Below are 22945 nucleotides of genomic sequence, written 5' to 3'. Positions count from 1 at the left end.
AGAACTGCAGATAAAAATACGGAAAGTATGTCATATTTCAAAAATACGGCAAAATCTGCCGTTAATATACGGAAAGTGCTCTCCGTATTCAGCTTTACGGACATTTTCACTGTAATCATATAACGGCTATACACTGTTTTGGACGAAACAGAGAGAATTCCGTATTTTTGTTATCTGAACATCCGTATATTGTGAGAAAATTTAAGCTGTCTGAATGAGCGCTCGTACTCATAAAGTTTCAGCTAACAATACTTTATTGAACACGCAAACTGTACGCATTATGAAGTTGCGTACAAAATGTGAGAGCTAGCCTTCTACCAAAAGCTGCAATAACAGATCGTATAAATATATATACGCATCTTCTATTCCGGTCGCAGTTTGCCGCGCATATTGGCTTTGTAACGCTGATCATATGCGCAAATATATGCGTGTTCTCGCAATGTTCTCAAATTAAGCGCTTTTATAGTTAATAACACAGCATATATGTTTAAGTGAATGAAGAGCCGGGGACATACGTGCATACGTAAACAAGCTTGCGGCACTCAGGTGCTGGTGCATTTACGCCAGCATTTACGCCATATACGCCAAAAATTGTGCGCACTCTAAATCAGTACCGAAACGCAGGGAGTGGTATAATGACCGTAACTGCGTTTACATTTGGCAATAAATGGTCTCGAAGGGGACTGGCGACCTATAGATCCAAGTACAACGGTCGGAGGAAATTTTCGAATGCGGCAAGCAATTAAACCAAATGTCAAAGGGCACTGCTGAACTGCAATGTAGTTGGTTGAACTCATTCCCATGATATTTACCAAATATCTCGTCTCTGACAATAACTGCCCATTCATTGAGACAAATCGATTACGCATAATCTTCACTGTTCATGTGTTAATTCTTGCGATAAGATGTAATCGCAAACATTTGGCGCTTCATCTTGAAACAAGACCGGTAAGCGCGCTCGTTCTTGTACGGTAGAATAAAGAACGCGAACATGCACCGACATGTGTGAACTACTGGAAGGTGACTGAAGATGAAGGACCTATTACCGTGCTAGTACTGTGTATACTGTCAAAAAGAAGAAAAAAATAATACGGAAAGACAGAATGCCCAGTGTCGAGATGTAACGATTCAAGCTTTATTTCTTTTTGACCTAGAATGCAACACCATTAGTTCCATGTGCTTTATGCATGGGTAATGTTATGACACAACTCATTATTTACCCGTTCATTACATGCACCAACCAGCCCAAATTATCACTGTACTAGAGCTTATGGACGCATCGCAGTGCACTGCTTTGCACTTTATTGTAGCACAGGGGTTTGCTATCGCCAGTAGCGAATGCTTTGGTTGACCTCCCTGCCTTTCAGCTTTTTGAATTCTCTCTCCCTTTGTATAAAACGCACTAACTTGTGGGAGAGAAAGCGTTCTCCTCTTTTGGAATTCAATTAATTGTCAAGCAATTATATTGCAGTTCGAGTAACTAGAGCACAAATGCGAAAACGAAACCGATTCTGTTCGGTTCTCCGCGCTCAGAGTGCGGCACCAGGGGGCAGCACGCGCTGCGCGTCCGTTGGAGTGGCGGACGGAGCTGCACATGTGTAGTCAGCCGGCATTTTTCGAGTCGTGTTGTAAGTGTTGTTAATTCGCCGTAAATATCTCTTGATTTGTACTCAAGAGTGGAGCAAGACCCCAAGGAAGAGAGATTGACACATCGGGAGCGAAGAACAGAAACGATGGATGGTTACGCTGCTTGGGTCTCGGCACGTTCGAATTGGCAAAGTTCCGAATTTGTCGCTGTGTCGTGTACGCTTGTGCGCTCGTCATTTGCCGTCATCGCGCGGAGATATTTGCGCTGGATGTCTTTCACTTCGTGCACGCTGCGGCATCGAAGAAGTTGTCCTGTGTTTGGGTGCACGTATGCGCTTGGACACGGATAGCCTGCTTGCTCTCAACGGGTGTTCAACAGTCTACGCGCACTCGTAACTTGCTCATGAGGTAAGCCCATTTTAATCTTATTTGGTTTGCATAACGTAGGTGTTAAAATGATGTGTGGTAAGCCGGTGTCGCGAACAGAAATATTGTTTCAAAAGACCACTATGCAACGTCTTAGGGCAAAAATGACGCATGAATGGGGAAAGGGATCACCCTATCTTTTCAGATCGATTCCAGTCGTAGCGCGACTGGCTCGATCGCAATTTCCGTGAGGTACTTCTAACCTTTTGTTCACTCGCGTTAAAAGCGTAGAATAAAACTGCGTTCAGTTGAGCTCTTGTATTGACGCTTGTATTGGCTTGAGAGCATACTGTATCCGATACAAGAACTTCTGTTAAAATACGGAAATAAATGTTCGAGGCAATAGCAGTCGCTCACTACCTGTGATCGTTACTTTCTTGCTTGGGTGCACGTTTTAATTGTGACCAGAAAAAAAGTTCTTTGCTCTGCTGTGTTTCCTTGGTGCAACTTTTTGCGGTGCAGCAAGACGTGTTCCTTCGAATGATGTCTGTGCAGTCAAGGCATTCGTGTCAGTAAGCAAGCAGTAAACGGGGTATCGGTGCGAAAAAATTTGGACCTACAAGAGAAGCGAATGGTATCATCATAGACTCTTTTATTTGACGAATAATTCAGTTGTGTTACTAAAGCGGAGAGTGGATATGCATGAAAGTCAGATTGTATTGATACTCAGCAAAAACAAGGTAACTTATCATTACTAATCAATCCTTTTCTTTTACTGAAAGGCAAGTTGCTGTTGTGCTGGAGCTGAGAAGAGGTCTGCTGCCTGCAATGGGTCCATCTCTCTCAAGTTATTGCAGTATTGTAGCTCTCAAGGTGAGTGGATTTTTTTTCTCTTAGCTATTTGCCACCTGAATCATGACCGTTTACTTAGCTGTGTAGGTGATCACTGTTAGTGACATTGGAGTGCTGGTGGACCAGCACTCCTTTATGATTGCAACGCATATGACAGAGTGCAGCTGTGGCAGTATGCAAAGGTGTTAATCTATAAGCCAAATTAGGTTCTTTGAGGTAATATGTTAATATATTGATGACATTGGATTGTGGTCTAGCAGGCAAAAATGCTAAACAAGAAGAAATTTTAATTTGCACTTGGTAAGATGTGCAAGCAATTCAGGCTGTTATACATGAAATGGGACATTTGTAGATGTCTTCTACAGTGCTGCAGTCCTGAATTGCTTCAGAGTTGAGTGATACCACTATAATTTCTCTGTAGAGCATGCAGCACAGTTTAGCATTGGGGGAGGCTGGCATCAACAGGCGTCTACTTACTGTGAAGTTCAAATGAGGTGTTACTGTTAGGGTGAATATATATAATTTATGGTTTAGTTCTAATCTTGTGTCAGGCAGACATAGTTTACCCACTTGGTTAAACAATAGAGATGTAATATCTATGTATACAAGTATTACCCATTCATTTATGCCATTTAGACAATGGCATAAATGCGTGGGTAATACTTGTGTACATAGACAATACATCACTATTGTTTAACCAAGCGGTGCCCCTGCATGCTAAATTTTACAGGGCTATTATTAAGTAATGTCAGCTTTTGTTGTAACATTAAGGCACCTTTTATATTATTACAGATTACCACCATTGTGCACCATCATAGTGTGATATTTACACTAAATGTATTTGACTTTGCTATAAAACCCTGCACAGCAGTGCATCATGAAATTTTTTTTTTATAGTTTCTGGCCTCAGAATGCACTTCACGTTATATTCTTGTTTGCAACAAGACTATAATGCAGGTTTCTCTCCTTATGTTTTGTGGCACTTCAAACTGCGGCGAGCTAAACCACTGGGCAGCAATACTGGATACGCTACTGCGTGTGGAGCTGTCTTCAAACACACACAAGGAATACATCATTGCTTTTTTAGCTCAAAACAACGGACACAAGAAAGACGACAGAACAAGGTGCTACTCTCAACTGACATCACTTTATTGCGTCCCTCCTTTGTAGACAGCAGAATCTAGAAGAACATGCGTTGTGAACACCCATGTGCAGCAACCACCAACATCTGATCAAAAAAGCACACTCATGCGACAGAATCCAAAAAAAAAACATTGAGCACTGTACGAGGTTAAAGAAAGCACACTAATGCACTGTGACCCCAATGACTGTATGAAGAAAACTTCCGATAACTCTCTGGCGGAGGTATCACGGCTCTTTTTCAAAATCATAGCATCACGAAACATTGCGAACCTAAGCGATCCATACCAACAGGCACAGGTTCCCATTTGGCTCAACATTGTAAAATATGGAAGTGCAAAGCCATGTTTCGTGATACTTCGATTTTGAAAAAGTGCTGTGATACCACCGCCCGAGAGTTATCGGAAGCTTTCTTCATACAGTCATTGGGGTCACAGTGCATTAGTGTGCCTTCTTTAACCTTGTGCAGTGCTCAATATGGTTTTGTGGATCCCGTCGCATGAGTACACTCTTGTGATTGGTTGTTGGTGGTCTCTGCACATGGTGCTCACTGCGCATGTTCTTCTAGATTCTACTATTTATAAAGGAGCGACGCAATAAAGTGATGTCAGTTGAGTGTACCGCCTTGTGCTGGTCGTCTTTCTTGTGTCCATTGTTTTGCGCTTAACAAAGTATTTATGGATTCACACCAACTAGCCCGCCAACACATTGTGTTGCGGGCACTTCTGAAGTACTGTCTGTCCAATAACCTTGGTGGCATGGAAGCGCCGTCCACTTCTATGCGTTGCTTTCTGTTTCATTGTGGCATCACATCACATTATAATCATAATGTGTATGTACTTTTTCCAAGAGACCCATATTCCTATCCTTGTGTTATATTTGCTGTCGCATTATTTATGTGCAAATGACTGACCAGTGCTCCAAGCTCCATTTTATCGCAAAGTAAACTACTGGTACCTAAACAGTTCTGTATATCAGAAAACCAAAGCTGAACTGCCGAACAGTACCAAGCGGCAGCCTTAGTGCAGTGTCAAGTAGTCAGATTTTATTGGTCATGCAGAGGTGCACAGGATAGCTCTTTATTACTTGCTGAATAATTAAGCTGTGTGAAAACGGAGTATTTACGTAGCTTCAACCACATGCTATTGGCCATTGCTCCTGCCCTCATCAAATGTGGAAGATTATCAAGGCATTTCCTATTCTCTTTTTCCTTATTACAGTGGGATTACTGCATGCGTAAGTAGGAAACGGATCACATAGGCAATCAAAAGCCAACAATGTGTAAACATGGAACATTGATTGTACAGTTTGATGACCCAGAATAAGTAGAAATACACCATAAATGATTGACAATTACCTTTTACTTGACACAGGGCTAGAGCATACAGTAAGCATACTGTATGCTCATACGGTGTCACATCAATTTAAATTTTAGTGTAGCTTTACAGTGTACGCTTCTATTGTTGCATTCTGTCAGAGGAATGGTAATGTTTCGCGTGTATAGCAACTAGACTGTCTATATACAGTAGTAAAAATGTGTGAACTGTATTTTTTAATGATTTGATAGAATGTGTAGCACAATAAAGCCAGACAATCAACGCACAGTGATGTGACTTTCTCTGCACATGTTGCAGGTTCAAAAAAAGTATGGTGGAAGCTGTTGCCAAGGTTCCGACCAGAAAAGACAGCCAGTATAAAAGGGTACACGCCACTGATCTCTACTACAGGGGATGAACAGCACATCGAGCGCCCTCGACTGAAGCTGGCCTTGTCCCGGAAGTTGGTGCTTCACAACTTTGCGGCAGCACTTTGTTGCACGGGTGTGTGGCATTTCTTCCCCTAACATGCCTGCCTGATGTGCCATAACCTACCCAAGCAGTGTTTCGAGGTGTCCAGAATTTTTCCATTGTAGTGTCTACAGTGTCGCTAACATAAGTGGCTTGCAATGGAAACACTGGTAAATCAGAAAAAACTTGATGTAAGAGAACACTATCGTATACGGGTTCAGATTGTCATAAAAGTGCTTACCAGACATGTAGAGACCTCCTAAAATGTGAAAAACCACAAAGAAAAGTTTTTCGGCAGCAATATTATCTGATCGCACGCACTAGTTAGTCCACCATATGCCCTGCTTCCAGGACAAGCGACTGCATGACATCGCATTTCCACTGGCTTCACCTGCATCCGGTGCGGTGTGCTGCATCCAGCGAAACATGTTAGAAATCAGTGGTGCACAGTGTTTTCTGTCCCCTTTCTCGACGCCTACTGAACACATGTTAAACTGTTTCCAAAGCAGACAAACAGAGGGAAAGGGCTCTGAACACATTGCATTTTAAAGTGGCTGGTACTGGGTAACGCAAGTACTGTGGCATAGTAGATTTGCACCAGGCAACCTGGGCGCCCAAAAAGGCTGCTGTTTACTTGCAAATGGCCAACATATTGTGAGCATGTTGAAGTACTTTTTTTATTCTCATCGCTTATTTAGCTAATGGAGACAGCTTTCACAACTGAAGAAGCCTTGGAAGCATGAAACACTTCACAAAACCAGCTTCAATATATCGTGTCTGCATCACAATTTCATGGCTGCATGAGTGAACCCTCTGGTTAACATGTAAGAGAGTTCGTGATGTTTGCCATGCATTATCCACTTTATTTAGAGGTCAACCCTATCTTGAGATTTAAGCTGATGTTGCGTTTAGAGAAATTATGGCCGAGAGCCAGCTTTTGAGAATAAAGATTGAGCTTGACAGATTAAATTCCAGAACAAGTCGTTGAGGATTTCAGATCAAGAATCTTCAAAGGCCAGTTCATTTAGTGGTGTTAATATTCTGCTCGAAGTTGTTGATTGTTACGTTCATATGGTGCCCAAGCATTGCGGTAACAACTTCACTTGGAGTACATAGCAAGGGTGTATTCGATGTAAGCTTCTGGCTTTTTTTCTGTGTTTTCAAAAACTGGTTTCTTGTTCAGTTTAAATTTTCAAATTTTGCATTGTTGATTAGGTATTGTGTCCTGTTTCCTTTTCCTGCAGCTTCTTAGTTAAACATCTGAATAGTGAACACAACTTGACCTTTTGCTTGATTGTCTAGATTACATGCCCTCGATGCAAAACAATTTCACTTCAAAACTGCTTGTACCATACTGAAAGAATAACTTTGAAGCAGCCATAGCCACCAATAACACGCAAGAGATGATTATGAAAATTTTAATATTGTTTTTGAGGGTGTCTTAACTATCATGCACCAAGATTTAGAAATATGTAAATGCGATGTAACTAGACAAAATGAAGGTGATGTTTGCCATCGCTTGGAGATACTCTGATTATATTGTGCATTCTGCCTAATTACATAATTCTTAATTAGTTATTAAATATCTCAAATAATTAAATGAAATGTGTCAACGAAAAGTTGTAGAGCAATATGAAAGCCTCCTGATACACTTTTTTGTTACTCTTACTCATTGTGTGCTACATAAAAGTGTTTTTCCAAGGAATAAGCCTGCGAATACACATAAAGTGTCTTGAGTGGCCAGTCATGTGTCAGTTTTGTGGTGCAAAGCCACGAATACAACTTAAATGGGTTCTTTTAAGAAATAGACTTAGCTCAGCAAATTATCTTTCTATGTGCAGCCTGTGGAGACAAGGTTTCTTAGACATGGCCATGGCCCTCAAGGAAGATGCCGAGGCCACAGGCAGTTCCTCCAGTGACCGTGAAAAGGTCCCCTGGGGCACAAGTCTGGTTTGGCACCCCTACCTTTCTCCTGCAGCTTTTCTGTCTACTTAGCTAACCAGGTGGGTCAATGATGGCAAAGGGAAAAAAGAATCAACAGCATCAAACGCAGAACTTGCTCAAGCTCAATGCATTTTTGGTGTGAAGTGTTTCCCTTATCATTTATCAAAAAACGGGTAATAAGTATATGATATGGTCTTCACGCGGACACCTCTTTCCCACAGAGAATTAGCTGTAAAAAAAAGCAGCTTATGAAGGCTTGAATATTAGCGAAGATGATGTGGCATAGATAAGATAATGATTATGAATGTTTCTAATGAAGGTAGTGGTAGTAGAGTGAATAATCAGAATTTATATATAGATTGAAAGACATTTCATTCCAATGCCAGAATTTTAAATCATCCCAAATAATTCTTGCATTTTATAGTCTTCATTTTATAGTTCTTGATGCTTGCTTCTTGCTGACATCATTCTTATGCTGCATAATTCACCTGTTATAAATTCCCTATTTCTCCCGTTCAAGCAACTTTACATTCATCATAAGAAACCTCGTAGATGAGTTCCAGAAACTTGCTGATGAGATTAGGGGGCGGCGTGTACCCCAGGCTTAGATATGCATTCAAGAGCCTCATATCTTGCAAATGTTAGAAATACTCCTGCTAAGCAAGTTCTTGGTGTCATACAAGGTTATTTGCGAATACGAATTTGCCTAAATTTAGGAAACAGTCAATATAAAACATGTCAAGCGATATCGCTGACGATACACACACATTCCAACTGAACTAAATACAAATAAATATAGCACCAAATGCAGAATCATTGGCATGATGCCATTCTTTCAGTGGAATAAAATCTGTCCTGCATTGTAAATCTGGAATCCTTTATAATCCAGACTACTAAATACTTATGAGGGTTGTGACGTAAAATATGCATGTATTTATTCCTCGTTTTTTTACTTTAGGACCCGATAATGCTTAAACAGCAGTGAAAGAACTGGGATCACAGTACCTAATACATTATATTGCTCCAGAAATCCGTTTCTCTGCCGATCGCAGCATTCGACACTAACAAGAAGGCACATGACACTTAGGGTGGTGCTATTCACTTTGATTGTTTGGGAACGAAACCCATAATGTACATGTTATGGCCCTGCGTGTCATTACGTTTGAACAGCAAAAAGGTAGGGGGTTTGCGTTTTGCAAAACTGCATGGAGGTTTTCACTGTGTGCAATTAAAATTAGGAACCTTCCCAGCTCATACTAAATGCATTCTCCAAAGCTTTAGGTTATACAGGTGCACTACTTTACACAGAACACACTCTTTTCCCTCGTCACGGCTCACACTCTTAGGCAGAGTTACACCCTTTGAAGTGCCCCTTCTTCCACACAACGATAATTGTCATCTGCCTTTATGCATTTCCTTTCTTTAACGCTGCGAGCCCTGTGCTTTCCAGTAACGAACGGCATGCGCGTTATCAGCATGATAGCATTCCCGACAGCAAAGTAGCGGGCGTGGCGTTTTCAAGAAAGGAAACGCATCAAGGCAGATAACGATTATTGTTGTGTGGCAGAAGGGGCACTCCAAAGGGTGTAACTTTGCCTAAGAGTGCAGGTGGTGATTCAGATTCTTGAAAGGTGTTTCATTGTATGGGATGGCACACCGCGCTTCACCTATTTGCAGAATATTGCATTCCAATTGTGTCATATGAGATAAATCCATTAGAGAGCTTTAGCTTGCCCTAAATTTATTACAGCTGTGTACTGGTAAACTGGCCGCAGCTTGCAGTGCTTGTGGAAAAACAATTGTAACTGCCATATTATATGTAACTGTTAGTGCACAGGCATCGGCAGCAGCAATGGTTAGGGTACACTTGTTTCTTCTATTCTGCGGTATGCATCCTCCACCAGAAAGTAGTTTTTTTCGTCTTCCTCTTCTACCATATTGGAATGTGAAATGGGGTGTAATTTGTAGGATATGCTCTTGCATAAACTTCATGAGCATTTATTCTTGTCTGTGCCACAGATCATTGTTGCTACCACTGTAAAAGCAGAGTGCCTGTTTACAGCACCCGTAGGGAACAATCTGTGAATCTTTAACGAACAGTAAGGATAATGAATAATCGAATAATTTTTAGTAATTTTCAACAAATTTAGCACTCTTTGCTTTCCACTATGGTGTTTTTAAAACTCTAATCTTGGCACAAGGTTTGAGTGCAGGATGTCATTTTGTGTGAAAGAGTACACTTGTGCGCATAACACCTCATCGTCAACATTCTGCTGCACAGAATGTCATTAGCTTTCGTATGCATTGGTCACTATCTCACAAACCGGTTGCTCCTTTGTTAGTTGGAATGTAGCATTTATGTAAAGCACATTTGATGTTCTAACAAAAAGCATTGTGCCCTCTTATCCCCTAATTCTCCTCATTTGATGCCTAGTGTTGTAATAGCATGGTTGACACCATAAGAGTCAGTGTGGTGAATAATTGTGTCTGGTGGAGTAGGGGGTGTACGTTAACTTAAGCAACTTTTCCAGATGACTTGAATCAGTATTGTGGAATGCTGTTTTTTTTGTTCAATCACTGTTACCAAGTCTCACTTTGGTTGTGGCAACAAGTATAATGTAGTTCGCTAGCACTCCTGTCAACACATATAATGTGCAGGCATCTGTGTTGAAAAAAAGACCAGCTAATGGTTTGCCAGGAGCTAAGCTCCATTTAGACCATTAAATTTTGAACTTACACTGGTGGAAATAACTGGTGAATGAAAGCACACCCAGGAGAGCTGACCATAATATTTTCTTTCATTATAACACTGCTGAAGCTTTGAACCGCATTTGAACTGGCTTGTTTAAAAAATGACCCATTTCCTTGTTCAAGTAAGACAAAGGTTCCACAGGAAGACAGAAACTTGAAGCCGTTAACAGCAGCATGAATATAAACAGCGTTCGACGTTTTGCAATCTTGCACCTGGTTATATTATCCATCCCATTTTTTTCCACAGGCTGTTCTTTACTGTTTTATGGTCATACCCAGTTTAATTTTAATGTCCCTATTTTTTAATATTTGGTTAATATATCTTTTCTTCATTGGCTTTCAACAAAATATATATTCATAATGTGCCTTCATTTACCATTTGCAGTGATCTTAACCAGATGCATCTTGATACAAAATTTATTTTCCTTAATTCTTCGTTTTCCTTTTCCAAAAGTGCAAACTGTTTATCTTGATACCTATTTTGTCTTCTGGGAAGATTGGGTCTACTGGATTAATGACTGCTTACATGTGTACATCGTTTTCTGTTTTGGTCACCCCTACTCTTGGCAAGTACTGACAGCATTGCTCATACCCGCTCCATCACAATCACCACTGCTAATCACAATCACCACTGCTTCCTTCCTTTATTTTAACACTTTGGCTTCTCTTGACCTATTATATGCACCAGTTACTTCTCCCCCAATGAGGCTAGGGGCCAGTGAGATATGCACAATCCAAAACAACACAGCCAAGGAAAACATTTGCTACCCTAATGACAAGCACCTATGTCGAAATGTTGGCTACAGCAACATCCCTTGTTCCAACAGTGTTGATCTACTTACATGTTTTTCTAACACAGAAGTTACTGCTTTGTCGTGTTCTGTGATTATACTTTTTTGCCGCTTTCTTTAGGATGGATATTCACGAATACTATTTGTTTCTCCTAACAGCAGCAAGTTTATCCTTGCAAGCGTTTGGAGTCAAGAACAACTTTCACCAGGAAGAAGTGCAAGACGAGTGATTGAAGAAAATAAAGTTGCTTCTGTGATCTAAGAACTTGAGGACTGAAATGTTGCACCTTTTTGTATATATGCTATGCAGTGCATTCATATCACAAAGTGCAAAGTGTTTTATCTCTGCAGCCATGTCAGTGTGTTGGCAAGACAATTTTCTCAATGGTGACCTGCTGCTTTGACTATGAGCTGCCTTCATGACATTTGCATTAAAGGAGATGTACTATCGTGGACAAAAGTACCCTGGAAGTGCGAGCGTTGACCAAATTGCATTTCTGCTCAAGACTGCTGAAAACAGTGGGTCACGTATGCACATTCCGAACGCAGATGGTGGCACGGCTGATCCCAGCAAATAGCACACCAATAAAATTCGGTCAACTCTCGCACGTCCTGGGCAATTTTGTCCCCGATGGCACATTCTTCGAATAATGGATATGCTCTGCGAGATGAAATACGGGAAGCACCTGTACTTTAACGGATATAGTACAGATTTAGCATACGGAGTCTTTCGTTTTCTGAATACGGCAAGCACCTGTTTTTTAACGGTTAGAGTACAGATTCAGCTTACAGTGTGTTCCGTTTTCTGAATACGAGAAGCACCGTACTTTAACGGTTATAGTACAGATTCAGAATACAGAGTCTTCCGTTTTCTAGATACAGAAGCACTCGTATCTTGTATTACGGTCTCTTTTTTACAGTTGTCCGTTCTACGGAAATGACCGTTCTTAATTTACGGAAGAGTGTTCGGTCACAAATTACCAGCAAATTTTCTGTAAAGTAAGGAAAATTTTTTTTACAGTGTAGGGCCCGTCGGTGATCACGCTAGGCCTACGCGCTCGCAGCTGCCACTCCGCAGACGGGCTTTAAGTCGGTGGACCGGCACATTTCAGAATCTCGGTCAAGCTACGTGGAGCCGATGAACTTACCAAAAAAATAAAAAACGAAATTGGTCCGCAGTAGTTTAGGTCGGGCCTGTCAAACATGCGGCTTGGCCGCGTAAGACAACATCGATGCGAATTTCAGGGCAGACATCTGCATATAGGCAGCATTTCGATCTATTCTCACAGTCCCTGTAGCGAGTGGCTAGGTTTGCCAAGCGGTGTAGTAGGCAGCCTAAGCCTAACGAGGGGAGCCGGCAACGACAGGAAAACACCCCACCCACTGATTCAACATCAAACGGCGCTCACCTTAAGCCCGGTGCCTAGCACGATAGCGTCGTACTCTTCATCCATGGCTACCACAAGGGCCGGCGGCACGCGCTGCACGAGCAATTAAATAAAATTGGTCACACGCTAAACGTCGAACCCGACTGTGTAGCAGCTCCTCGGACACGACGAGGGAGGCGGCAGACGCTCGTAGGCCAACAGCTGCAAAGAGATTCATCCGCGCGCGTCAGGAAAGTAGTCCGCAGTTTCACTTTTACTCGGCCCAGCATCAAGAAAGAGCGCTTATAAAGAAAAAAAACCAATGTGGTTGCACAATATTTTTCTTACTCATGCACAAAGAAAAAAATTGCAGCCAAAACAGCTTTTTATTATTAAAAATATTACATTATTACCAGCTGGCTGTGAACAGCGGTCTTGTAGCACTGCGCTGAAACAGCATCACGACGTCACTAACGTCGCGTCATGAGTTTTTATTACTTATTGGACTACAAAACACGTTCTCATAAAATCATCACGAAAGCATTACGGTATCAAATTAACTTGTATCCTGAATGCAGCTCAGGGGCACGTCACAGAGAAAGAAATATAACGAGAGGCATCATGACAAGAAGGGACACTCGGGCGAAAAGTGGCAACAGGAAATACGTCACGCTATAGCATTAACGCCGACCGTTTGCTGCCACGAGCATCGAAAAAAGAAAGAATGTGAAATGAGATTAACAGAAATTGCTTTATCTTTTTATTTTTTCACGGCAAAAGCAAGAATATCTACGTATAAATTAAATTCAACTTTGCGGCTTACTTCCGTCGCCTAGCGACAGGCGAATCGGCAAATGACGAGCGCCATAGAGATTATGCACCCAACGACAAGCGTTAACAGCGACTGCTGTGGCTTCACAAATTCTAATAGTGCACCTCTTGCTCACTCACATGCGGCACGACAGTATACATTGGTATTCTGCATTCATAACCCCTTGCAAGATAGCGTTTCATGCAGAACAGGAATTCAAAACATACGGGCGTGGTTCTACAATGGCCCTCAAGAACAGCATCAGGTCGAAATATTTCCATTTCGAAACGGGTTCTCCAGCTCCGCTTTTCTTTGCCAACTCTTTATCTTTTTGGCAAATATGTCGCGCAGATTCCGCCAGCGGCGCACGATCAGGTCAATGTTCTCTGAAAAAGTTCACAACCGCATATGATTTGAGTGCTGCAGCTATCGATACATTTCGCATTAATTGTGCACACGGAATAGATCAAGTTCAAAGATTTTGAGTACAAAATTTGGTGAAATTTAAAGAACAATGTGGAAAGTGCAGCCACTTGAAGCATGCTCTTTTGTCAGGTGTACACGTAGCTAACTCTATCGCGTACTAGCGCACCCACGAATGAGCGCGACCTTAGATTCCGAAAACTTCGCGAACGAAGCATTCTGAAAGACTGTGCCCGGCTGCACACATGCATGTCATTCACGCTAAGAAGAATTCCAGATATTGTTTATCCTGTTTCCTTCCGTTTTTCACAATCGCGTCGTATGCAGCTGGCTTGTCAAAAACATTACGCGCGCGCAGCATTCAGCCGTCCCCAAGCAAAGGAGGCCGATAAATACGTTCATCTCCAAACAAGCAGCCCGGACGCATGCAACCGTAACATCTTGCATGCTCACTGATCGAAATGTACATCTTTTTTCTCGCTCTTTCGTATGCCGCGTACCGTGTTTTCTTTTTTTCGAGTTGGTGCGAGCTACCAGGAATGAGGACCAAGGACTGGTGTTGAAGTCGCGGGACCTTCGTTGCTGGGTGCTTTTCTCTTCGCGACGATGTATTGAATTTTTTACAAGTACTGCTCTACGAGGGCACATGTAACCGGCAAACGGAGGCCTCAGGAAAACACCTGAGATTGTAATGACGCCGTGTCTAAGGCACGTCGCACGTAGCTGCTGTGCTTCCGTTTCGCCAACTCCGCAGCTCACAACTACCCACTTTGCACACGTTTTTGGAGAAGGACGTTTATTTAACTCAAAGCGGATCATTAAAAATGATTTCGAGAGGTCACGCAGATCAGCATATGAAAAGCCTGGCATGATCGACGATACCTCTCCAGGAGAGCAGGCCTCTCTACTACGGCCTCTACTGCTTCCCCGGGGAAATCAGTGATGTTGTATTGAAGGCACAGCGCCGTAACGCGCGAGAAAGATATAATCTGGCATGATTCACTCAACACGAGCGCCGCAGGCGCGAGAAATTTTGTTCGACGTACACCACGCAATGAAAAAAACCGCACCGCGACTTCAAAAACACCAGTCGGAACCGTGCCGCATGAGGAAGCTAACGATTTGAATTAAACAAATCGCGTTGTTTGCTTGCACTAGACAACATGGTACACTTATACAGTGACAACAAACAAATGCGCCATGTAACGCCGTGCGCGAGGACACTGCGCTCAAAAATCACTCGGCTATACACCTTGCGACACGATGAGGCCCAGCGCTATCCTTTTCCAGGCGTTGAGCCCGGCGCCGGCCGTTCCTTCTTCGGATCTCTGGTCCCACACAGCTGGTTCACATTGAACCAGCGATATGAGGAGCTCATTCGATATTATTGGGTTCATCTCAGCCGGGTGCGCGCTGGACACAAAGTTCACTCACTCGTTGTATGAGTGGTTTTAGAAGAGATAAGTACAGCGCCGTTGCTGCCTCTCGTGCGAGGGCACCTCCACACCGCTGTACGGGCGAGGGGAAAGGGGTAAAAAGAGTAGCGCAGAAAATAGAGTATAGAAGGGAGAGATATCCCAGCGGTAAGGCACGTCAGGAAGGCGCGGCGGCTACAGCCGCTCGCGCAGTTCGGCACCGTCCAAGTAGCATAGGTGTTTTGTGCTATTGCCGTCTTCCCAATCCCAGGTGGCTACGTCACGCCATCCGCGCTGTCATTGGCTGTCGCCTTCCGACGTTCCGGCCGTCAGCCTAACATCAGCAACTTCGCAACACAGTACCGAAAGCGATTTTGTTAACTCATCCCTAACCTATGGATTAACGCAACTTGTGACTGAACCTACACGTCAAAGTTGTAATTCTTCTAACATACTCGACCACATTTTTGCTTTTGATCCTGACAAAGTTTATGCAATGACGCATCTGCCTGGTCTTAGTGATCATTCTATAATCCATGCATCGTACTCCTGTCAGCTTACACAACCTACACAGATAACCAAAGTGATCAAACTGTATGACAAAGGGAATTACTCGGTAATTAACTCGGAACTCGCACATTTTGCTGCTTCATTCCACACCAGTTTTTTGATGCGTTCTGTCGAAACTAACTGGCTGCTTTTTAAAAACAAAATGCTCGATGTGGTTCGCAAGATACGTACTCGTTATCACCCTAACCGAAAAACAGTCATCCCCATGGTTTAATATCACACTAAAGCGTCTTAACAATAAAAATAAAAAGGCTTTTTCGCTCGGCTAATCGATTTAACAACGCAGGGGCATGGAATAAGTATTACCTTGCAGAAAAAGAATTCGAAGCTCTAGCAAATAAAGAAAAACGCACTTCTTTTTCGCGAACGCTGCCGTCTATGTTAAGAAATAACCCCCCAAAATTCTGGAAGGTTATTAACCCTATTAACTCCCAGCCATTAGCTCTGTTTGATCAACAGATCCATCCTATTCCCGATTGTGAAATTGCTGAACCACTTAACCGTACTTTTTCTTCCGTCTTCACAAATGAACCTGATAACATATTACCTCGCTTCCCTCTTTCGGATCATGCAGTCACGCCTGATATTACCTTTTGTCCTTACGGCATTGAGAAACTAATTGATTCATTCAAACTCACATCATCGTCTGGTGTCGATGAAATAAATGTTAAAATGCTGAAAAACACCAAAACAAATGTGAGCGCGATGTTATGTGCTATTTTTCAGCAATCATTGTCATCAGGAGTGGCGCCGGAAGACTGGAGAGTAGGCAAGATTGTTCCAGTCCCCAAAAAAGGTCCTCCATCGTTGTGCTCTAGTTATCGCCCCATTTCACTCACCAGTGTTTGTTGCAAACTAATGGAGCATGTTATTTACTCTCAGATTGTAAAGTTTTTTTAGTAATAACCTCTTTCACACAGCTCAACATGGCTTCCGTAAAGGTCTTTCAGTGACACGCAACTAGCTTTATTTTTTCATGATCTAAGCTCTAACCTCGACTTGAACGTACCTGTAGATGCGATTTTCTTAGACTTTGAAAAGGCATTGGACAAAGTTCCACACCAACGGCTACTCCTAAAACTTTCCCGCCTCAAGATTAATCCATTTGTACTAGACTGGATACGTAGCTTCCTCACTAACCGACAGCAGTTTGTATTTGCTAACACACAGTCATCTAAAAGGTATTCTGTCCTTTCGGGCGTACCACAAGGCACAGTTCTCGTACAACTACTCCTTCTAATTTACATTAATTATCTTCCTACTGAGATCTCTTTTAACATTCGATTGTTCGCAGACGATTGTGTAGTTTATCGACGCATAACTAACACTTCAGACATGCATTTGCTTCAAAATGACCTAAAACGCATTGAATTATGGTGTAACGAATGGTTGATGTCTTTAAATACTAAAAAAATCTCGCTAGTTTCTTTCCATTGCAGACAGCATCACCAATCAGGGAAATACACCATATACGGCGCCGAAATCTCATCCGTAGACTCATATAAATACCTCGACATAACCTTTTCAACTACCCTAAATTGGTCACATCATGTCATTAACTTAGCCAATGCCGCGAATCGAACCCTCGGTTTTCTCCGCCGGAATCTAATGGCGTTTTTCACTGGTCGATTCGGAGCAGGATTTCTTGCTCCGCGGCAACGAATCCGCATTTCACTGGTCGATCTGGAGCGGGTTCGCGCGTTCCACTGGTCGTTTCGGATCAACTCGCTCCGCGCCGGATCGCTCTCACTTGCTCCGCCGCCGAGACGCGGATTCGGGCGGAAATAGAACGCGTCACATGGCGTCACTTCCGTCTTCAATCGAAATCGGTACACGCTCCATGCCCGGTCGGTACGCACAACATTGTGTTGGGCATAGTTTGCGGAACCGGTTTGTGTCACCTGCACGCAGACTTCCTGTGTGATCTCCCGCGGAGCGTTCGTGCGCTCCACTGGCAGACTCGGATTGGTGAAAGCCGAGCGCTCGCTCGAGGATTCAGGCGGCTGCTCCAGATCGACCAGTGAAAAACGCCATAAGACTTGCTCCCCCATCAGTAAAACTGTCAGCTTATGTTAAATATGTCTGCCCTAAGTTAGAATATGCATGCTCTGTCTGGGATCCTCATCAACATAGCCTATCTAATACACTGGAATCAATTCAAAACCGTGCAGCCCGGTTTATCTACTCTGAATATTCTTATCATGCAAGCGTGTCTGAACTAAAAACCCGTGCCGGTCTTACTAATGTAGAATCGCGACGTCTTATTTCTAGACTGTGTCTTTTTCACAAATTCTATCATTCATCACTCCACATTTCAGCTATATTACCAGCTCATCGTCAGTCCAGCCGCATTAACCACAGCAAAGCCGTGTATCCTCCCCCGGCGCAGACTACCTCTCATCTACGATCATTTTTTGTGAAAACCGCCAGGGACTCGAACGGTCTGTCTGCCGACACACGCACCCACGACCTACACGCACCACTACGACGCTCATCACTTCAAGGCTGCTCATCCCTCATGTAATACCCCATCTCTGGGGCCTTTGAGGTATAATAAATAAATAAATAAATAAATAAATAAATAAATAAAAAACTGGCCAGGCAGTCGCATGCCCGACGTAGGATAGAGCTTTCCGATGCGGCGAAAACAGCCGGATATGACGTCGTTCCGGCGTGCCGCATGTCGGATCGGACGCCAAATCGAACCGTGCGTCTCCTGTGCCGTCATGGGAATGACGGTATGGGTATAGAGGCTAGAAGGTTATAACCTTCTAGCCTCTATAGTATGGGTATGGTGACTAGAAGGGGAGGTGGGAGCATCGCCCGCCGCGGACTGTAGCAAGCATTGAGCTCCACTGTAATTCCTATAGGCGGCGTGCACGCCGATGGCCACGCCACTGGTGGCGGCCTTGCGCGGAACGCACGGGAGAGGAGCGAGCCGCGCGCCGTAGCACGCCGTAGTTTGTTGCGTCGCTGATAGTGCTTCTCCGTCTTGTTTGTGTTTTGAGAGCAAAATAGGCAACACCCTTCGCATGTGTGGGATGGCCAAAGCTTCCGAAGAATGTCGAAGAAGAATTGTTGCAGGTTGGGGGGCTCAAATACCGGCGAAAACGTGCCGGCGATAGGGTTCTAATTATTCCCCGCAAAGCCTCATCAGCAGGAGCAACGGTGGCAATGGATCGTCGCTTCGGCGCGAAATTTCTTGTTCTCATCCTTTCCTTCGTCGCTTCGTTTTTTTTCTTTTTTTTAATTATTTTTTTACTCGATTGTAGTTAGACGCGTAAGCGACGAAGTCCTTCTGCAGTGCAGCATGTGGTTTAAAGGCATTTCGCTAAAGTTCGGAATGCCGTTTGCCGCTTATATTGTTTTCCGCTTCTTTACCGCGTTGGGATAGCTAGGCAGCACGACTGCATGAGCGCATTGTGTTGTATGTTAAAGCTACAGAAGTTTGCAAGAACTGAAATTGTTAGTTTTATGTGGCCCGGTAAATCCTCGCACCAGCTGCCGCGCGCTTCATGTTTTAGAGCGCAGCTCTTTGGCGTCCGTTCCTGGGTTTCGCGTCGTCGTCGGCGTTGTCGTCGGCCTCGTAACCAGCTCCGCCCCCCTTTCATCCCCCCAGCGCTAGCAGCGACCGACTGATACCGCTGGATGCCGCTGACGCCGCTAGAGAGTCAAGATAACGTGACTGCATAGAACACCGTCGCCGCCATGCAGAAAGAGGAGGAAAGGGTCCCCCCCCCCTGTTCTTGTGTGGCGGATAGGGTGCTCTTCAGTTGCCGACGCGCCGGTTATTTCACGTAGGCCCCGGCATGTCGACGAATACGTGACCACCTTCCCACGGTTAGACCTGGTTCTTAGCGCTGCGGTAGCGAGGGTATCATATTGTTTGTGTCGGCATCGGCGGCGTTGTCCCTGAAACCAACTCCGCAGCTGGGGTTGACTCACTATCGGCGTCAGCGGCATCAGTCAGTCGCTGCTATCTCTTCCCTCCTCCCTTTATCGTGTTGTCCGCTTGCTGCGCGCGCTTCTGCCCCCATCGTTTGCCGCTGGGTGTACACGCCGCCCCCCTCTTCCTGCGAGTCTCCGGTTGTCAAAGCGCCGGCTCGAACTTAATTCCTTTCTTCGCTAACCCCTGTGCGGTGGCAATCAGAGAGCCAGATCGGTGGCGGCGGATCTGTATATGTGCACCGCCCGAGCCGAAATTGCTGCTGCTGTTCGCCACTGCGAAATTATCTGCCAGTTCTTTCTGAGCCATGAGCGAGACGACCGATGGAAGTCCTCCGTCTGCTGCTGCTGCTGCTGGTGCTAAACGAGCTGCCAGAGCAGAGGCCCAGCGCCGTCGCCGTCAGAATCCAGAGGTGCGTGCCGCCGAAGCAGAAGCTTACCTAGTGGAGTCTTTCTTAAGGCCAGAATACATGGAGCGAACTTCCACGACGAAGTTCGGGCGGCAGAAAATCTGCCACGGCGCGACGCCGTATGTTCGTCGGGCTGCGCTACATGGAGCGAAGACAGGCCGGCCGCCGCCGGCTAGTCGCTGCGTTGTTATCAGTGTGGCTAGACGAGGCAAATGCGCTGTCGTGAAACACACGACACAAAAAAAAAACTTTAACGACAATTATTATCGCTTTTGAATTACGAAACACTCTAAAAACGCGTAAAATTTTGCTTAGAAATGATTTCTTGTCTTTTTTATTTGTTTGAGACATTCATGTGCCGATGTAGTTTAAAGAAAGCGGCGATGCTATGCGTTGTGGCAACACTGGGCGGGTAAACAACTTTCGGCTCCTCCGTCTCCGCGGCTCTGTTCTGTGGCTCAACGCGCGCGCGGCCGAAGCAAGCAGACCCGAAAGTAGCGCACGTGAGCTTGTCTAACCGTGGCTGTGATTAACTTGTTAAATTCCAGCCGCGCCGCTTTGGATGCCATGAATACGAAAAGCAGGAGACCGGCGTGAACGATAGAGCGGGATCGGGATACACGGACAAGCGGGGAAGCCTAGCCGGAAGTCGGGGCGGATAGTGAGACCTGATTGGCTCGCTTTGGGGCGCCGCTCGTTTGCCGCTTCCGGTATCGTCGCCGCCCGACGAACTTTTCTGCGCCAGCTGGATCGGCGGCGGACGACGTTTTCTCCGCCGCCGCGCGTCGCGCGTACGCCGCCGGGCGTCGAACGCCGACTATTCGTCGCATATTCGCTCCATGTATTCTGGCCTTGGAATACGTGTGAAAAATAAAAAAAAAATTCTGTGATAGCGCATACATGTGTTGCTCGATTTCTTTGCCTCAATCTATCGAAAAGGTGAAACAGCTTATTTGCTGCGCTCAAATTTCGCATTAGGAAGTAACGTAATCGTCGGTAATTTTTTTACATCTATTTTATGCGTGGCTTCGCACATGTTTAACTGTTGCTAGTTGCTTCATGCATAACTCTTGATTATTTTGAGCTGCGAGGTTTTCACCCTGCCTCGTTTGTAAATGGTATAAATCACGCTGTGTCTTATCGGAATGATACCAAGCAAGTGCTTCTTTAACAGCTTTATTCATTTCGCCCGAGGGCATCTTAGATATCGTGGTTTTTTGGGAAATGTGTTTAGAAAATAGGTAGCTCAGGGCGAGAATTGCTAATAGTTGCTGCATATGGTATTTTGTTCCATTTTTCGCTGATCCATTTTTCGCTGAATAGTTCGCGTCACGTTTGGTAAGTCATCACACCTTGATGCTGTCTGAGCAGACTTAACACGCCGAGTGATTTGTTTGTTTCACAACGTAGTCGCTTCTTGCAAGTGAATTTCTTACTCAACTAAATTATTTCTTCTTATGCTTACGCCGCATAGGACTAAACCCGGCCTTGCCGCCAGCGCTGGATCTAATTTGACTGGCGCTGCTCTGCCTTTAAATATATCATGTGGCACATCTCTCTAGTAACATTTAAAAAGAGTACTGCAACGTTAGACTATAACTTTGTACGTTTCCAAGCAGCTCGCTTAGGGAATTTAAGATTGCAAAAACTGCAGCGCGAACGGCAGTTCATAGGCGGTACAGCGCTAACACGCGCTTTTATTAACCCGTTCGTTTGGTGGCTTCGTTGACTATAATGTACGCGTTTCTATCAATAAATTCGCAATTATTCTTCTTCAGGCGACTTTCACTACACTTATTCGGCGGCGTCAAATGTATTCATCGGCAGAAAAATCACAACGGCATATGCAGACATCGCACCGTGCGGATTTGTTATCTAAGCCTGCACTAACGACGGGTGCTTATTATTGAGGTACAGAAGCAGCATTACGGCAAGGGTAGAATTAAAAAAAATACGGTCGAGACATCGCATTAGTCAACAAAATTTGTCGGCTAGTTTACATGAGCTCCACCTCATGTAAATGGTCTTCATGGCGTTTGTCTGCGGGACGCACCTGGCGCGTGTGTGGACCATGTTGCCCCAAACACCGGTAACATCTTGTTCATACCCGCTCCCACAGAGGTCTGCGTCTTCCCTACAGCTGTCACCGCAGAAGAAGCAGTCTGGCGCCCGAACAAAGGACAAATCGCAGCCGCGAACTTCAGTCACCCTTGCTGCAAAGCGTTGTCGTCTGCTACTGCTCCCGCGCGTATTGTTGGAAGCGCCCGCTAGGTGGCTATCAGTGGCGGTGCACGATAGTGTTCCTATATATGCTCTCGCAGGGAGCAGAGTTGCGCATAGGTCCGCCGTCACGATCCAGCTCTGCAGCGAAGCCACTCCTCGTGCGCGCAGGAGCCAAATGCCGCGCGGTGTTCCGCCTTTTTCTCTAGTGGTCGCGAGCTACAAGCGCCAATTGTTCGTAGGCGCTTAGCAAAGGGCACTTCTTAATACAGGCTACGCTCGAACGAGTCATTCGTGCAGTCGTAGGGGGTGGGCTTCCAACCAACCGAAACTTTGTATGTACCTATGTAAACACGCATATACAAACACACACATGAGCGTACAAATAGGGGGTAGGACCGCCTTCCATTCCCCAAAATAAAATACTCCCGTGGCTCGAACAGCTCCAAAGTTCGCTCGCAAACGCGCAGTACGTTGCCACAAAACGCGGTGCAATGATTTTCAGCATGCATATGAAGTTGTCTTATCACTGTCAGAAAGCAAGAAATGTTTTAAAGAGTGGTTAA

The 22945-nt window shown here is 44.5% G+C and overlaps 2 protein-coding genes across 2 annotated transcripts in view; one reads left to right on the top strand and one right to left on the bottom strand.

Annotated features, from left to right (window-relative positions):
• Gdi (GDP dissociation inhibitor) overlaps positions 1-12807 on the bottom strand; it is a 127759-nt gene extending 114952 nt beyond the window's left edge. Inside the window, exon 1 of the mRNA XM_075704052.1 lies at positions 12628-12807. Within this exon, the coding sequence (XP_075560167.1) occupies positions 12628-12672 (45 nt within the window). The 5' untranslated portion in view covers positions 12673-12807. The remainder of the gene's footprint in view (positions 1-12627) is intronic.
• LOC142592545 (uncharacterized) lies at positions 2569-11483 on the top strand. Its single transcript, XM_075704053.1, has 4 exons — positions 2569-2587; positions 2736-2826; positions 5580-5765; positions 11378-11483. The coding sequence occupies exons 1-4, from the start codon at positions 2585-2587 to the stop codon at positions 11446-11448; spliced, it is 351 nt and encodes a 116-aa protein (XP_075560168.1). The 5' UTR covers positions 2569-2584; the 3' UTR covers positions 11449-11483.
• Positions 12808-22945: the final 10138 nt, after the last annotated feature.

The sequence above is a fragment of the Dermacentor variabilis genome, chromosome 9 (assembly GCF_050947875.1).
Source record: "Dermacentor variabilis isolate Ectoservices chromosome 9, ASM5094787v1, whole genome shotgun sequence".
NCBI classification, from domain to species: domain Eukaryota; kingdom Metazoa; phylum Arthropoda; class Arachnida; order Ixodida; family Ixodidae; genus Dermacentor; species Dermacentor variabilis.
Note: the sequence above shows the minus strand (reverse complement) of the source record. Positions and strands in the feature narration are given on the sequence as shown.

Excerpts from the sequence above, each read along its gene's own strand:
- LOC142592545 (XM_075704053.1), top strand. Across the intron at positions 2,827-5,579 it reads GCAGTATTGTAGCTCTCAAG|GTTCAAAAAAAGTATGGTGG; the intron begins GTGAGTGGATTT and ends CACATGTTGCAG. Across the intron at positions 5,766-11,377 it reads GGCAGCACTTTGTTGCACGG|CAGCAAGTTTATCCTTGCAA; the intron begins GTGTGTGGCATT and ends TTCTCCTAACAG.